Genomic DNA, 18,750 nt, shown 5'->3' with positions numbered 1-18,750 from the left:
TGAATATAGGTGATTATGGTTCACAGAGAGACTAAACAGTTGAATATAGTTGATTGAGGATCGCCCACTGCTCACTGAGAGACCACAACGTGGACTAAAGCTTCGGTTTTCTCCACAGGTTCTAAATCCAAAGAAAAAAGGAAAGAAGAAGAAAAAGTACCAAAACTCAGGAACGGTGAGTCAACAGCTCCAGATTACTATTTAACATGATTTAGTAGCTATTTTTCTTTATTTACACGTTGTCTTTCATCCTAACAATGCAACACTGAGAATCAGATTTGGTACCACACACTCACTTCAATCACTTTGGTCACTTTAATCACTCCAACTGGTGCTTTTTAATACTTTTTATTCTGTCTGTATATATAATACTGCTATTGTGGATTATTTACTGTTTGTATTACTGTTTTGCAGTTTATTTATATTTATTTTTCTTGTTTTTTATTTTATTTTACTATGTGTCTCTTGTGTGCACTTCACCTGTCTGCTGCTGTAATCCTGCAATTTCCCCACTGCGGGACTAATAAAGGATTATCTTATTTTATCTTAACTTTTTTTTTTTAAGCATTTAAGCATGATAAATATTGAAACGCAAAACAAAGAACGAGACGGAGAACCGCGTGTTGAAAAGTTGAAATGATGTCCAAAATGATGACCATTGCTTAAATCTGAGGTTGCTCCATGAACGGACTCTGCTCATAGTGAACACATGATCTCTGTCTGTTTCCCCACCGGCAGGTCACCCTCCTGTCCTGCCTCGTGGACACCGAGCTCTCCTTCCTGGACTACATCCGAGGCGGGTGAGTTCACATTTAAATGATTCTAGCGGAGATTAAAGCACCGGCATCGCTCTCATCGTTAAATCCAGAGTCACTCGCACCGTGGAGTAGACTTTACTCTCCTCGCCGAGAGGCACCGCGATTTATTAGTATTATTTTTTTTATCTCAGCTCCGATATTAAGAGTGACAGCTGCCGATAACCCGCTGCTTAATTGCTCGCCGCTGCGTGCTTTGAAACATGCTGCGGTATAATCTAGCATGATTGATGGTTCCACGTTTCCCCTCATGTGATTTGTCTCCCCTTGTAGGACTCAGATTAACTTCACAGTGGCAATTGATTTCACGGCATCAAATGGTAAGTGTTTAAAAGCTTTTGCTGTTATCAATGAAATCCCTTTAGTGTACTTCTGTGGTTAATGCACTTTATTTGATGTGAACTCGTTAGTGATTCCTTATCAGTCAGTTTTAATTGACTTATTCTAACGACCCCCTTTTACTCAGTTGGAGACCAAAAAAAGCAGTTGAAAAGTTGGAAAGTTATGTGAACATTATGTATTACTTGCAACTTCTGAGGAGCTCAGTTTGAAGTTTTCTTCTTACACAACTTGTACAATTTGCACCTCAGTATGGAGGGAAGCTCATCACGCCCACAAGTTTCCAATTACATTTCCAATTCCGCGTTTATGAAGCCCCACAGTTAAACTGCTGTACATTTGTCATCGACAACAATTTAATGACAAACAAACGAAACGAGCAGTTCGGCGCTGAAGACTTTGTCGCTGCTGAGGGATGTTCTCATTCTTGTGAGAGATAATGTCGTAAGTTAATATACGTAATGCAATTTGGGTTATTATGTCACAGAAGAGGAATGGGTGGCTTTTTTTACTGCCATCAAATCCGTTTTCCACATCTTTGAGAACGGCTGTAATAACGGTGATATTAGTTCTGTTTTTTCTTGGCAATGTGCAAAAACATTTTAAAAACTACTAATCCGTTGTTAGTATAAAGCAACTTTGTTCTTTCTTTTATAACACGGCATCCAACAAGCCCGTACACATTCATATTCATATTAAAGAACAAGGCCTGCGATATTCTTTGTTTTCCTTATTATAGAAAAAGAACATGAAACAAAAACAAAAAGAATCACACAAAGAATGTATATCCTATAACAAATATTATCTTTGAAACCTGAACATGATATATCTTATTCCTCTGTACCATTGAGCTCTGTTGTCGCCACACCATTATGATGAACATGGGACCAAATGTCGTTGTTTTATATTTCAAATGAAGCTTTCGAATGTCTGTCATCATATGACATCATCGCCTTTAAAACAAGGATTAATGTGGTGATTTGAATGTAATTTATAGGGGTGTTAGATTGCTGCTAGACGCCACGTTAATACACATCTCAGTGTTTTGCCTGCAGTGTAATTGTTGCTTTTGAAAGGCTTCGCAACAAATATGGATTTAAGCAGAATATTACATTAAATAAAAACATGTTGAGAATTTCAGAAATTATTTCATGAACTTTTTTCCATACATTTTGACTTTTGGACTTAAGAACGCTCGACAAACAATCTTACGTCTTCAAATTGTTTCATAGTAATAATACTGGTGTAGCCTGATCTTCATCTGCAACTGTGCAGAAATACCAGGTTTAAACAGAATGAATAGACATGCAAGAGCGACTGTGACTCAATGGTTAGCATGCCCATCTTTCAATCAGAGGATCGGTAGTTTGAACCCCGGCTCAGCTGGTCCAGGTCGATGTGTCCTTGAGCAACACACTGAACCCAGAATTGCTCCCCATTGCTGTGTCTTCGGTTTATCGAAAAAATTTAAGCCGCTTTGGATAAAAGAGTCAGCTAAATGAAATGTAAAAGAAGAAGAAAAAAAAGGCTGTGAGGCATTTAAATATTGATTTAGAATTAAAATGCCAACCATATGAATGAAGCTTACGGTTGCGTAGGATTGTTTAAACTATTCGCTCTTTAGAAATAATTAATGGGGTTTTAGGCTGAATGCTCCAGACACCTTATCCTTTAATGACATTGTGGTTACAGTTATTGGATTTACTCTCATGTCTTTTATTTATTGTCATTGGGACAAAAAAATGACAAGACAGACTTTTTTTTTACTATCAATTTTTACCATTCCTTGTTTGTACTTTGGATTTTAAAGAGCCGCTTCTTGCATTTATGGACAATAAAGAGTTTTCAAGCAGATGATCCTGCATCATTTCAGTATCACAGTGATTTCATGTTGACTGGTTTCATTCATGGCGGTGGGATAGAAGTCCTTGGATGGTCAGCAGGTCTCTGTTGCTCATCATCTTATTAGTGTAGTGTACATACAGTGGCTTCATGTAACTTAGCTATGCAGAATAAACTGCGGCTCCTCATCTGTGGTTTGAGGCCACCAATTGAGATTGTTTCTGCCTCCAGTGCAGCCGTGCCTTGGAGAAACGTTTGTGTAACTAAAACTCTAGTCTTCTTTTAGGAACCACTTCCACCCACTCCCCTATTTTTTTATTTTAATTTTAATATGAGTCACAGCCCAGGGGGGAAGCCGGCGTAATTGCAGTTTGATGCTGATGTGTGTGTTATTGTTTTGAACCGTTCATGTCGCAGGCAACCCGTCCCAGCCCACCTCGCTGCATTACATGAGCCCGTACCATCTCAACGACTACGCCATGGCGCTGCGGGCCGTCGGGGAGATCATCCAGGACTACGACAGTGACAAGATGTTTCCTGCACTGGGCTTCGGCGCCAAGCTTCCGCCGGACGGGCGGGTCTCGCACGAGTTCGCACTGGTGAGGAAACAACTTTTTCCCATCATTTCCATCCATAAAACATGCAAATACCTGCTTGTTTATTCCACACAAAACAAAACCATGAGGAAAAAGAAGGAACTTCCTGAAGCCTCCACCCGGTCGGATTTGGCAGGATTGATTTACAGCATAGAATCGATTGCTTTATGGCACAAAGCAGGAAATCGACACTGTTCAATCAAGTTTTGTGGCAATCCATCTGGTAGATGTGGACTCATTTCAGAGTGGATAATTGAGAAATTATTATTATTATTAATTTCTTGATGGAAATTATAACAATCTTATGACATTCTTTTGATAATTCTATAATAGGTAAAACATGCACACAGCAGACATTAAGGATCTGGATTAGCTGTGTCTCAATATTCAACTATGCATCCATCTGTTCATCCATCTGTCTGTCCATCATCCATCCGTCCATCCATGCGTCCATCTGTCCGTCCATCCATCCATCTGTCCATCCGTCTGTCCATCCGTCCGTCTGGCCATCCAGCCGTCCATCCATCCGTCCATCCATCTGTCCATCCATCCATTTGTTTCATCTCTCCATCAATCCATGCGTCCATCCGTCTGTCTGTCCGTCCGTCCATCTGTTCATCCGTCCATCCATCCATCCGTCCATCCATCTGTCCATCCATCCATTTGTTCCATCTCTCAATCCATGCGTCCATCCGTCTGTCTGTCCGTCCGTCCATCTGTTCATCCGTCCATCCATCCATCCGTCCGTCCACCCATCCATCTGTCTATCCGTCTGTCCGTCCGTCCATCTGTCCGTCCGTCATCCATCCATCCATCCATCTGTCCATCCATCTGTCCATCCGTCCAACCATCTGTCCGTCCATCTGTCTGTCCGTCCATCCGTCCGTCTGGCCATCCAGCCGTCCATCCATCTGTCCATCCGTCCGTCATCCATCTGTCCGTCCATCCATCCATCTGTCCATCCATCCATCTGTCCATCCGTCCAACCATCTGTCCGTCCATCCATCCAGCCGTTCATCCATTTGTCCGTCCATCCATCTGTCCATCCATCCATTTGTTCCATCCGTCCGTCCATCCATCCGTCCGTCATCACATCCGTCCTGCCATCCATCCATCCATCCGTCCGTCCTTCCATCCATCCATCCGTCCGTCCGTCCGTCCGTCCTTCCATCCGTCCATCCTTCCGTCCTGTTGGGGCTCTAGACGTCCCGACCGCTCCTCAGCCACTCCCATACTCCTCTCCCCGGTCTACTGTTTCTTCCAGATGTTGCTCCAGAGGCGTTTAAGCCATTACAGCTGCTCAGCGTTGGGTAACCGCCTCCCCGGTGGCGCCCAACGACGAGACGCGGCGCATATGCATTAATCTGAGCATTAAAGATTTAACTCGGTCAACTCTTAAAGAGGACGGCTGCAGCTGTGCAGCCGCGGTGGAAGAAAGCCACCGCGGAATCCAACGTGGTTATGCAAGCGCCATTTACAAAACAAAGGAGTCTCGTGTGCGCTGTTCGTGCTCATGGGCAACCAAGCAGAGTGAGAGTGGAGATGGTTGCATGCTGGGATAATTAAAAAGGCCCAAAACATATGGGTGGCTTCAATAATGTATTGTTTGCTTCTTTGAGAGTTTCTTTTGGATATTTTACACCCAGTCAACGAGACATCAAAGGCACAAAAACACTGCACCGCATTTGGTTCAACATAAAGGGTAACCTTGTTGCTTTCTTCCTGTGTTTTTGTGTCTAATGGACGGATGGGGATCATTTTTATTGTATTGAGGGAGAGTGCTGATGTAACCCCCTGAACAAAGTGCTCGTTTCCGGCGGCTCAGAGTGTCTGACAACATCGTAGAAGCGACCCCATAGAGAAATAAGAACATGCTGCTCGCTCTGTTTGTTATTATTGTGTCGCCGGAACGCTGGAAACGTGAGTGAGCGTTGGAGACGGGAGCGCCGCTGTTGTCAGAGTTTGTTGTGTTGGAGGACAGAGAGCGCAGCCTCGTGTTACTCCAAACAATCCTCAGTGCCGTGGCTGAACATTTAGTTGAGTTCGACAACGTCGATGCGACACACGAGGGAGACTTTTGCGGTTGTGTTCTTTCCCCAATGTTGTGAGACGCTTAAAATAACAATCTGAGCCTGTCAGTGGTAAAGAAAAGAAAACAAGCGCTTTTATTGGACGTACGTTGATGAGGAGGAGTCGCTCTGAGCGATTACATTGCAGCCTGTTTGGCGGCTGTAAGTGCTCTCGCTAAATACTGGACCAATATTAAAAGTCGTGGTCCACTTATACGCAAAAACATGGTAAATAAAGATGATACGGTCCACGTTGAAACTTCTGAATTTACCATTTAAAACAAGCAAATGAGACACATCAGCATGACGTTGTGTCCTCTTGTAACCTCCGTTAACAGCAAAGTGGATCCCACCACGGCGGATGTTACCAAAATGCCTCTGCTGGTATCCGTTCCTCATTCAGAGTTAAAAATGTGAGATGTCTCGCCTCAGGATATTCTCCACCGAAAGGCTGCAGCAGGAGAATCAAACTGTCGACATTTCCCCAAAGTATGTGTAATATATTCGATGTAAGATTGGATTTAACGTCCTTAAGGGCCTGCGACCCTCTGGTGCCTCTTATACCAGGTGAGATGTTTTGATAGTATTGGAGTGTTATTGATATTTTGGCCCTCGGGTGGCCAATTTTGGTGTCTCTGCGTATGCATGTAATCCTGTTATCCTGCAATTTGCAGCCAGGACATGTCTTTTTTGAAAAGAATAGGTAATTCCATCCCAGGCTTTTTCCCATAAAGGGATATAAAATATACAAATGTTTTTTTCTTTCTTTCTTCCCCTCCTTCAGGGTGATTTTGTTCTTATTATTCCTTCAAAATTTATTCAGCCACACAGCCTCTGAATATCAAAACTAACTATGTTCAATTTAATTTTAACTTTGATGCATAGCGTTAAAATGCGCGTACCGTCGGCCCCACAGAGACGCGATGTAAGCGAGTTATTCTAAATGCCCTTGAATATATTTAACACATTTTTCAACACATTCGTTGGCTGACATTAAATCAATGACGGGGACTCGCCGTATGTAAGCTGTTAGCTAGCGGTGTCTGGAGAACACCTGAAGCAGGAAGGTGGCTGAAGACGAACGGCATCATCAAGAAACGGATAAATAATCTTTGTACATTTTTGCTATTTTAGATTTCCAGATATGACGTTAAAGTGCAATCAAAGACATAAACAACAGAATCAGAGTGTTATTTTTGCCTCGACACAGAAGCAAAACAAGTACAAAGTGAGATTAATAAAGACCAAAGGCTCTCCTGACTCGACAGAATTGTGTTGCAGCAGCAGCAAAGACACGTTTGATGCCAACGTTTTCCCTGATCCAACCGAGCTTCGACTGACACAGGGATTAATAGACAAAGATAACCCATTTAGAGTCAGCACTTTATGTCACATTTATTATTATGATACTAAAAAAGCAAAACATCCAAGGACACTTTTGCAGAAGAAATATCTTCATTCTTTAATTATACGAGAAACATAACGATTCGCCGCATTTGCAGTCCTAAATTCATGTATTTTATTACAGAACTCGTGCAAGGAAGGTGACTCCGCACATCAAAAGCTGCATATCATTCATCTTGTCAAACAGACTTCCCACTAGTTAGTTACACACAAGCTGCTGCGAGGACAAAGTCATAAAGAGGGACGACTGTTAGCTTGTCTTCTTCTCTAAACACAAAACACATCCAAAGAAATCGAGACACGCCAAGACCTCCTACATCCTCTACTGCCATTGTTTAAGTTGTTGTTTTTGTTGTCGTTTCTGTGCAGAATGGCAATCCACAGAACCCGTACTGCAGCGGCATCGAGGGGGTGATGGAGGCCTATTACCAGAGTCTCAAGTCTGTGCGTCTCTACGGACCCACCCACTTCTCCCCTGTTATCAACCACGTGGCCAGGTAGGTCCACTATAATCACGGCCAGGCGCCAGACAGTTCTGCCGAGGAAATCCCTGTAAGATCAAATCATCTATGGTGAAATCTCAGCTCTGTGTGTGTGTGGGTGTGTGTGGGCTGCTGGACAGGGATCTGTGACACAAAGGGAGGGAGATTAAAATAAATGTGCGAATAGGTCCGATCTCTCAGCTCCGAGGACTCAAGACACACTGATGGCTGTTAAAGAGGCTGCCTGTTGCTTTTAAAGCTGAGGGGAATGAGTCGCGAATCGCTGGCCAGCAGAGGGCGCTCCTCCTGAATCCTGCCTAGCAACGAAGCGGAATAAGACCAGCTGGCTACCAGCATGGAGAGTAGCCAGAACACAGGACTGAGTTATAGTTGAATATATCAACGCCAGTGTCAACAACGCGAGTTTGTTGACACATTAGCGAAGCAGCCGGAGCATTAAGATGATTTGTGTGTTTGTTTGTTTGTTTCTGTTCAGAGCGAGAAGCCTTATATGCGACAGTAGAAATGGAGATTATGCACATTTCATTCTTTTTTTTTTCTGTGCTAATGTTAATTGAGGCAGCATGTGATCTAGAACTGTGTGTTACAGTGAGACAAGCAGGGCGATTGATGGGCTGCCTTAAGGGGCAACCGAGGAAATGAGAAAAGAAACATCAAATACCCGGCAGAAGGGACAAGTGCTGCGAGTAACAGTAAATGTCTCACCTCCCACCGTTTCACAAATAAACAGTAAAAGAATCCTCGTAGGCAGAAAGTAGAAACCAGCGCTTCACTATTAAAAAAAAAGTCCATTAACAAGAAGCCTGTGGGCCTTAAAGTGCTGTTACATTTGTATTGGAGCAACGGATAAAAAACAGAAGAAAAAGCCACTCTTCCACTGTTTTAAATATTTAACACAATTAATACACACTTCTGGTGGATGCTATCATACACTATCAGACAGACTTTCTCTATTTACCCCCGATAGAGTGACGCTTCGGGTGTTTTCCGACCTCCACCTGACTTTCTTTCTCTGTTGCCGGCTCTCGTGTCACGCTCCCCCAGACTGACTGTAACGAGCTCTTTTCCCACCTTTCATCTCCGGCTTTTCAAATCCCATCGCTCTCGCTCTCCTTCTCCGTCCGCCCACTCGGCCTGAGAATAAATAGCTGCATTGTTCAGCGCTCACGTCTGACTAAAACCCGTGAAGACATCGCTAAATACATATATTTTCCTCTTTTTTTTTTAAGTGACACCAAGTCACGTCAGATTCCCATTTGTCTGACTCTGTTATTTAACATGTATTCTCAAAATGATGTTCTGTGATGTCACTTCAAACATTCAACCCTGGTTTTTATAAAACATAAAATGGCTATCAGTGTTTGTTCAGAGCTGAAAAATAGACCTGATTCCAAAGTGTATCAGTCTATTTGATACAATACATACTGTTTAAATTAATGTTATAAAAACGGCGCTTGATTGTTTAATAAGAAAAGACACACACACACACATGGCTGTGCTTAATGCTATAAGAATACAAGTTTTACACTTTACATGACAGACATTATTTGGGCACGGCACCGAAACTTAAGCTTTAATTTACCAAAGAGTATTTGGGTCATGAGGGAAAAAAGTAAATAGGAAGATTTTCCTTTTGAAGTATGAAGTAGTTTGAGTTATCCTCTGAAGTACGGCATTTATTCGACCGTCAGACTTTATTCTCGAACAGTATTTCAACATTTTTGCTTTATTCCTGAACGATAGTTCAACTTTACTCTTAACATTTGAACTTAATTAATGAATGAAATAAAACTTCCTTGAGTTATTTTCTCTTAAGCCTGGAACCAATACTGAAAGTCTGACTGTATTATTGACATTTAGACTTTTTTTTCAATAACTCTTTGCCTGACCCCAATACTTTTCTGCAGTAATTAGACCATTTGTCCTGAATGAAGTAAGTTTGCTTTAGTGACCACTGACTGAGGTGTAGCATCCTCACATGGGACACTGTCTCTTATATTAAGTTCATTTTGTCCTTCCATGAAGTTGGCGGACGTGAGTGAGACACGCAGAAATAAAGAGTTTGGGTCAAGCTCCAAAAACACTACACTTCCCATAATGCAACCCCCTTTTTTTCACTCCCTGCGTGTCTTTAAACTCTGTTCCTGCAGTTTATAACTCAGGCTTTTTATTTTCTCAGACTTCTGTGTCTCGAGCCCCTCCAGAGAGACAGAAGACATTATACAAGTTTCAAAGGTTGCGTTGTACTCCACCGCCAACACTTAATTGCTCTTGATGTGTGGAATCAGCAGAGTGCCCTTTCTAAATGATTAAAGAGGTAGATGTCAGCAGAAAAGAGAAGCCTACATCCCCTTTAATTTGAATGAAATGTTAAAAGAAGAGTCTCTGCCTCTTTTTTTGACCTTTGACCCCAGCTTCTCTCTCTCTCTCTCTCTCTCTCTTCATGCCAGGTATGCGTCGGCAATGACGGACGGCTCCCAGTACTTCATCCTGCTCATCATCTCCGACGGCGTGATCACGGACATGGCGCAGACCAAGGAGTCCATCGTCAATGTACAGAACCAGATTCAGACTCAATCTATGTGCCGTATGTTTGTTTGTGTCGTCCGAGCTGCATTGGTTAGACTCGGCATCGTTCACACGGTTTAATATCGAATGCAGTGCTGTGCATGTGCCGCGCTCGTATCCGCTCCGTTCATTTACTGTGAAACGCGGGCGGAGCCCTGGAGGTCCGGCTGGGATTAGGCCTCTAATGGAGTCTAATAAACCAAAACAATGTGAGAGGGGAGGATATGAGGAGCAGTCTTTTACTTTTTAGTGCCTCCCTCCTTCCCTTTCGCTCATCTGCCCTCTAATAAGGGGAGTGAGGAGTCGACCCCTCCTACTGCAATCCCGCTACGTTCAGCTCTAATAACTATAATAACTATGCTTTCTAATTAGAGTGATCAGAGTTGATGTGTGTGTGTAACGATTTTATTTTCGTATATTCGGAGCCTCGGTGCTCTCGCGGCTCTTCATCACACATCCCCTTCCTTCTCCTCCTCCCCTTCCTCCTCCTCCTCCTCCTCCTCCTCCCCTTCCTCCTCCTCCTCTTCCTCCTTCTCCTCCTTCCTTTCCTCCTCCTCCCCGTGATGTAATGTTATTGTAAAGTCAGATTCCAGAGTAATTATTTACTCGCCCGCAGAGGATCCATGACCCCCTTCATATCCCGAGCAATTTGGGGGACGCTCATCTAATAACCAGGAGGAAGTTATGAAACACTAAAACCTCCATTCATCACTCCAACTGTACTTCGGCGTCAAGATTTAATAAACATTATTGGCCGTTCGGCTGAAGCTCGGGGGGTCCGAGGGAGATGTGAATGGGAGTCATTTCTGAAGCCGTCAAGCTTTGGGAGATTTAGACAAAGTTGTGGATGCATGAAATTAGAAAAACTCCGTCCGGACGAGAGGCTTTATGAAACCGGCTGCAGAGGCCAAACGGATTTGGACGAACAACCCCCTCCCTCCCCCGCCTTAACAACGGCTCTGAATTGTGCCATTGAGCTTTCCGTTAGCTTACAGTTAGTAATTCGCATGGCGGTTATTTCACTGACAGCCTGCGGAGGTTCAGATAGCGAATGGTGAAAAGAAAGAGCGCGGCTTCTTCTTTCCCTCCCGCCTTTGATGAGCCTGTTCTGTGTCTCTGTGTCTCCCTCCACCCTGAACAGGCTGCGTCTCTGCCCATGTCAATTATAATCGTCGGGGTCGGACCGGCGGAATTTGACGGTAAGCAGAGTGAAGATCACGTGCATGTGTGTGCATGAATGTGTGTGTGTGTGTGTGTGTGTGCTCTATGTCTATTTGCATGCAGTAATCCTTCGCCTTCATTCTACTTCCTATCTTCGCCTCCCACATGGTTCAGCCCTTCCTTGTGCAGCTTTTCTTTTCTCTCCCCCCCTCCGTTCTCCTTCCCATTAATTTCCTCTGACTCCTCCTCTAAATCCTCATTTGTCCGACCAGAGGTTGTGTGCTTTTCTTCTTCTTCTGTGTCGATTGTTCTCTCACCTCCTGCGTTGCCATGTTTACAATTCACAGAGCAGCCCTCCTCCGTATAAAAAACAAACAAAAACAAGCTCGCTCCCGATAAGCAATTAGCCGGCAAAGTCCACGGGATTCCCGCTTCCTCTCACGCTCATGAAGTCAGTGTGCGTGACGTTCCCCGTGGTGCACATCGTTGGCTCTCGCTCACACATATTCCAGCATGTTTTCAGTTCGCAGCTCACAGCCCGATGGCTTCACGCTCAGCGACGCAAGCCCCGTGCACTCATGCCACGTTTGGCATTAACCAACACTCGGAGGAAATGTGCCCCAGTGGAACGCTGATGGCTTCGCACACAGAACCCTCCGTGACTGACTGATGTGCTTTCCCTCCCCCCCAGAGATGATCGAGCTGGACGGGGACGAGGAGAGGATCTCGTCCCAGGGACGCTACGCCGAGAGGGACATCGTTCAGGTACGCAGCGTTTCCCGGAGGACACTTCTGTTCGCTCGGCAGAAAAGTCTGAGGAGAAGTGCGGGATTTATGATTCATGGGAAAAGGTCAACGTGCTTGACCCTCCGTTGTGCTCTTGTTCTCAGTCGGCCATTTTTCTATAATCCTCCCGCTGTCTCGCTCCGCTGAACTACGTCCTCTTTTTCCTCTGCGTCCTTTTCACTCTGTATCCTCTCCTCTCATGTTATATCCTCTCCTCTCTTTGTTTCCTCTACTCTACTCTCCTCCTCTCCTCATTTCCTATCCTGGCCTTTTTACCTTTCTCTTGGTTTCCACTCTTTTTTCGTTTCCTTGTTTTATCTGCTCTCCTCGCCTTGTCTCCTCTTCTTGTTTTCCCTTTCTGGTTTCTTCTCCTTTCTTTACCTTGTTTCCTCTCTTCTCTTTATCTCCTCTTATGGTTTCATCTCCTCTCCTTCTTTCCTCTTCTTTTTTTCTCCCTCCTCCTCACCTTGTTTCCTATTCTCTCCTCATCTCTCTTTAACTCTGTCTTCTCTCCTTTCCTTACCTCCTCTCATAGTTTCCTCTCCTCATCTCTCTTTAACTCTGTCTTCTCTCCTTTCCTTACCTCCTCTCATGGTTTCCTCTCCTCACCTTGTTTCCTAGTCTCTCCTCTCTCTTTAACTCTGTCTTCTCTCCTTTCCTTGCCTCCTCTCATGGTTTCCTCTCCTCACCTTGTTTCCTAGTCTCTCCTCACTCTTTAACTCTGTCTTCTCTCCTTTCATTACCTCCTCTCATGGTTTCCTCTCCTCACCTTGTTTCCTAGTCTCTCCCCCTCTCTCTTTAACTCTGTCTTCTCTCCTTTCCTTACCTCCTCTCGTGGTTTTTTCTCCTCACCTTGTTTCCTAGTCTCTCCTCCTCTCTCTTTAACTCTGTCTTCTCTCCTTTCCTTACCTCCTTTCATGGTTTCCTCTCCTTGTCTTGTTTCCTATTCTCTCCTCATCTCTCTTTAACTCTGTCTTCTCTCCTTTCCTTACCTCCTCTCATGGTTTCCTCTCCTCACCTTCTTTCCTCTCCTCCCACCAGTTCGTTCCTTTCAGAGACTACATTGACCGGCGGGGGAACCACATCCTCAGCATGGCTCGCCTGGCTAAGGAAGTGCTCGCCGAAATCCCGGACCAGTTCCTGTCCTTCATGAGGACCCGAGGGATCAAACCCGGCCCCTTGCCGCCTCCGTACACCCCCTGTCCTCCGCCGGCTCTCCACCCGCTCCTCTGCAGACGGGTAAGCCGAATCTAAAGGCGGAGGCCTTCGCTTCGACGCCGGGCCGGCCGACTCTACCGGTATCTACTCTCATCTCTCTGCTTCTTCTTCTTCCTACTCTTCATTGGAAGCTTTTGAGCACACGGCGAACCCTCGCCCGCTCTCTTTCATGCCGCACAGTCGGGGAACGTTTGACCGTGAGCCGAGGGGCCGAGGCGCGGAATTAAACCCCCCCGAGTGGGACGCTTCCACGGACGGGACTTTTTCTCCGATGAAGGTGGGGGGCGTTTTAAAGGGTCGTGGTCGGAGTCTGAGATCACCGTCCTCCACCAGGAAGCGTGGACGGGACAGAAACGGACCGCTTGAAGCCGTCGGATCGAAACACTGATTGATCATCTGCTATTTCTATTTCCACTTCCTCTATCTTTCACTCAAATCATGTCCCTCAATGTTCAAATGTTTACAAAATTGAGGACGGGACTGGAGCATTCTTTTTTCAGGAGGAACTTTATACCAATCAATGTGAAAGACTTTCAGATTCCTATTTTTTGTCGTGACTTTGTACAAAAAAAAACATTTTAGGCCCCGGTGCCACATTCTTATGTTTTCTTTAGTTTTTTCTTTATTTTAATAAATGGAGCATGTGCTAGTTTTAAGAGAAGCATGCACTGTTGTCCTGCACTCAGGGCTTCGTCCCTCCCACACAAACAAAACCCTCTCACCGTCACCACCACTGCCATGTTCCATTAAGAACAAACCCGTCACCCACCTGTTATCTTCCCACACTCCCCCGACCTACCGCTCCGTCCGCCGGCCTCGACTCGGATGGAAGCTGTGCTCCCTGGGAGTCGGGTCCAATCAAATGCAGCAGGGTCTTGAACCAGCCTTACTCTTTTGTCAGATCACTTTCACAGGTCTGTGTGGGTTCTGGAAAAATGTGGATCTCCAAGCCAAGAAGTCAAAAACACACACACCTCACTAACGAACCTTTTTTTCATAGCACATCGTTCTTCATAAGCATTTTCTTTTTTTATTGTATGTCTCTCTACCTCTCACTTTGTTTAGTATTGCCAACTAAAAACAAAAAAACAGGTTGTTTAATTAACAAAATGTTGGCGTTTCAGTCTGTAGAGTTCACAGGTTTACTTTTCTCACATCATGAAGTATTTGCCAAACTGTAAGGTTGAGAATCGAAGCACTTCGGTGGCTGTCAGATCAGGTGACTCACACCTTTGTGTTTGCAACACACTGTGAATATGTGCACAGGAAACAGTGAACCAACCAATACATTTTAGCAGCTACCCACCCGTATGGATCAAAGTAGTGACTGTGAGCACAGGTTGTTGTTGTTTTTACTTCCATGCTGTCCAACAACGTTACAACTAAAATCAGTTATCATCCCTGAAGGTTTATCGTACAGTAGCAGGTCGCGAAACACCTCCTTAAAGGAACAGTCACCAGAAAACCAAACAACGTCTTCAGTATCAAACTCTCCTTCGAGAGGCTCCGAATACAGATTAAAACACTTATCATGGATTCTTGTGGCGGTTTTCCTGTCTTCTTTTTGTATAATAGATTAAAATAGATCTCTTGGTGTTCATAAACAGCTTTGCCACCAAGTGGAGTCTCAAGGATATCCAAATATTTTCGCAGGTTTAAAGTGGGCGGGGCTCAGTTTGGAAAACTTGACGACACGTACTTCCATCTCAACACAGCTTCCATTTGTTGACAACATAGTTTGCTGTTCCAGCTGAGCTACCTTGTGTTTGTTCTGGCTGCAAAACAGCATATTGACGTTTATTTTTAACCACCATTGTAACTGAGAGCAAAACACAGACTTTTCCAGCGTCTACAGGTGTGGAGTATTTCATATTCTAGTTGTACTCAAACTCAAAACAGGTACTTGCACTGCCACTTTTAGCCAAGTTTTGGGGACGAAACTCAAAGGCAACCTTGCTGCTGTTTTTTGTCCATTAATGTGTACATAAAAAACTTTACAGTCTGACTTTAAACAAAGCACAAACCATTTCCTGCCAGAAACACCACCGTAACCAGAGGCCCCTTCCCACTAAACGTGTGAAGCACAGCCATCAGACGTTTGACTCTCTTTACGAACTGTAGATCCTATCAGTACTTTTTAGGGCCCTATTCAGTCAAGGAATCAATGTGAGAGAAGGTTTACAACATTTTTCTAAACGTACGCCTCAAAATCATCCTATACTTCTTGGCTGATGATGCTTAATTACAATATCTACTTATAAACTGCTTGTAAAACATTTTCTCAGATATTTATACACTGTACAAATTTCTGCCTTTTTTTGTGTATAGGTCAATATACTGTGTATGTAATGCTGCTTCTTGACTGCTGATATAAGTATTACATTTTATACTGAGGCCTGTAATCATATTTAAATCATGACTAACAGGCCTTATTCATGTTTATACATAGGTTATTCATATTTAAATCATGAACGACAGGCCTGTATTTTTTATAAGCTAATGGTTAGATCATATTGTTTAAAAGTAGACCCGGTGTTTAAAGAACACTACGTAGCAACATTTTCCTGCCAAATTTGACACATTGTTAAAGGAAAAGTTCAGATGTTTTTTAAAAGTGGGGTTGTATGAGGCGCTAATTCACTAGAATAACTTTGGAGAACAGGAGCAAAGAAATGTACGGCTGTGGACGGGGGCAGCATTTATTTTAGCCACTTAAAATATCTATATCAGTTTCATTGTACACTATAATTAGAATATTTACTTGACAGCTCTCTTCAAAGTCACCGGACTCCATTGACGAAATCAGTCTATTTTACACCAATGTCACACAATTAGGGTCATACAGTTTTTAAATGTGTTCCCATGCGTTGTCATGGCTGAAAAGACCCCAAATGAACACTGTGAGTGGAGGAATCGATCATTAAAGCGACTCTTAAAGAACATTTACAGGTGGGATTCTGTCCCAGGTTTTTCCATCCATATAAGCGGTCGATCACCGTTTTTCTCTGAGAGACCTTTCCACTGTTTTGTGTTTTTTTAAAGTGTCCAAACTACTTTTTCGCTGCTGCCCTCGTTCACAGCGGTACACTTCTTCGCTGCCGTGACCGTACTACCGTCTGGTTTCTCCGTTTGAGACACCGACTGTGGATGAGCACCCACTGCAACCCTACTTCAAACATCACAAACTACCCCTTGAAGTGTAGCGTCTCATTGTTGGCCCGAGACTCATTCTGGATCTGCTGGTTATTCAGTTTGACTGAATAGGGTCCCTGGGTGTGGGGACGGGCGTCTGCTAGATTTTGTACTCTTCAGTGTTGTTTAATGGTGGATTGCACAATGTAGCACTGGTCCCAGGTCTGGTATTGGTGTGGAGCAACACCAGACTGAGCCAGCTCAGATCAGACAGGAACAGTCTATATATATATATATATATATATTCTGTATATACTGTGTGTATGTTTTTTGGAGAGATGACTTGCAGCGAACTGCCGGGACTCTGTGACTCTCCTCCTGAAACACAAGGCGGGGCCTTTCATTTATTTATCACGACACGATGTCAACTTCATCTCACACCCACACTCTCGTATACACTGTACATCCAGTACATGTATTTATATATGAAACATGCATGACACTTACATAACAAGGCCAGGGTTGAGTGAAGATTAAGGTTGTTTTTTTCTTCTCAGAGAAACAGTGGTTTCACAGACATTTACAGCGTGAGTATTTACAGCTTTAAAAGCAGAGTTCCTCAACTTTTTATGTCCTGTGACCTCATGTTTAGGTTCAGGATGTGAAGTTGTTTTTGGGAATTTCTGAATGGCTTACACAGTATTCTGTTTCAAGATCTTGGAGGCAACTCCAAGTGGATTATTTTGAAATTAAATGTACTCGACTTGGAAATGAAGAAGCAGTATTTGTTTTGTATTGCAGATCTAGTTAACGCTAAAAAGATGCTGTGATAAGGAAAAGCCTCGAATCTGTTTGTTCTAACTCCCCCGTTTGGCTGCGAAGCTTACGTATTGTTTGTGTGACGAAACAATACAAATTCATCAATTTAATGAGAATACCGTTGATATCTCGCATAACATTGCTGGAGTTGTTTGAGCGCAAACTTCCCCAAATATAATTGTAACTTCTAACCCCAAAAAAGAATAAAGTTAGTCGATGATATACAAGTAATGATCGATTTCTACTCAATAACTGGACTAGTTAATTATAGCAGAAGTAAGATATTCCTTTATTGATCCAGCAGTGGGGGAATTTACAGGATTCCAGCAGCAAACGGGGTGTAAACAGTCATATCTAATAACTGAATATTATATATACAGACAGAATAATTATAACTATTTTGCACAGTGTAAAAAGACAAACCATTTACACGTTTCTACGTTTGCTGTTCGGGGCGGGGAAGACGTTTAAGAAATGCTCAATTGATTTTAGATTTGACAAACAATTTCACACAGTTACAAAAAGTGCTGCCCCTTAAGGGATGGAGAAACTCAGCCGCATCATACGACCACGTGACCCGTAGTATTCGTGGTCGTGCAGCATAGAGACGACGGCGCGAGGAGCCGCTCTTTCTTCAGGGCGAGGAAGTGAAAAACACCGTGGAGTCTGTGGGTTTTGCTGTGTGTGAAATCACTGTTCCTCTGGTGTGGGAGTGGCAATCAAAAGCATTTATTGTGTAGGAGACTGCAAGGCGAGGAAAAAAAACAAAACAAGCAGCAGCAACCCTGAGCCACCGGCGGACAAACGAGCTTTAATGACGTCGGCTCGCACCTCGCTGCCTCCCACCGCTCGTCGTTGTGTCCGCGGCGCCGCGTTAGCATGCCGGCCGTACGGACGGCCACGTACTCTTCACACATTCAACATGAAAGTTGTTTACTGTACCGTATAATATTAACAAAGTGGTTGAATTGAATGCTCGTGATGAATATCCTGTTTTACTCTGATGGTTTTTTTTGCATGCGAAGATTTTTGTTCTAACAGAGATGCATCAGTGGGTTTAAAAATACTTGTAATATGACATCAATACGTGTTATTTTAGACAACTTTTTTGCCTTAAAAGTCTCACTGATCAATTTTGGAATTGTGCAACGCCTTCAGATGCTTCTTTTGAGGACTTGCTCCTTTCTTCTTTTTTCTTTTTTTTGGTTCGCTCATGCACAGCCGCTCATCAGACATCATCTCATAGCATTGTTCTCTCAAACCCAGCGGCTGAAGTGATGTGAATAAAAGGGCGAGCGATCCGGTCTCGCTCTCAACGAAGGGGACGAATAATCGAGCTGAGAAGGATGTTGTCCAGCCTCAAACAGCCATCTTTAAAGTTACTATCGATCTGTATTTTATCATAAACTGACATCCCCAAAATGCATTCATCCATTTTTCATCAGCCCTCAAAAAAGTGATTCATGGCTTCTGCATGTGATTACACTAATCAAAATTG

At 43.7% G+C, this 18,750-nt stretch overlaps 1 protein-coding gene across 1 annotated transcript in view; it reads left to right on the top strand.

Moving 5' to 3' along the window:
• Nucleotides 1-13,337, top strand: part of LOC306740808 (copine-8-like) — a gene marked incomplete at its 3' end in the record, with an annotated part of 61,048 nt that extends 47,711 nt beyond the window's left edge. Inside the window, exons 12-20 of the mRNA XM_079223041.1 lie at nt 119-175; nt 739-800; nt 1,089-1,135; nt 3,414-3,595; nt 7,435-7,562; nt 10,019-10,121; nt 11,278-11,335; nt 11,989-12,062; nt 13,125-13,337. Coding sequence (XP_079079167.1) covers nt 119-175; nt 739-800; nt 1,089-1,135; nt 3,414-3,595; nt 7,435-7,562; nt 10,019-10,121; nt 11,278-11,335; nt 11,989-12,062; nt 13,125-13,337 — 924 coding nt within the window. The remainder of the gene's footprint in view (nt 1-118; nt 176-738; nt 801-1,088; nt 1,136-3,413; nt 3,596-7,434; nt 7,563-10,018; nt 10,122-11,277; nt 11,336-11,988; nt 12,063-13,124) is intronic.
• Nucleotides 13,338-18,750: the final 5,413 nt, after the last annotated feature.

This window comes from Taurulus bubalis, assembly GCF_910589615.1.
Source record: "Taurulus bubalis genome assembly, chromosome: 9".
Taxonomy (NCBI): Eukaryota; Metazoa; Chordata; class Actinopteri; order Perciformes; family Cottidae; genus Taurulus; species Taurulus bubalis.
Note: the sequence above shows the minus strand (reverse complement) of the source record. Positions and strands in the feature narration are given on the sequence as shown.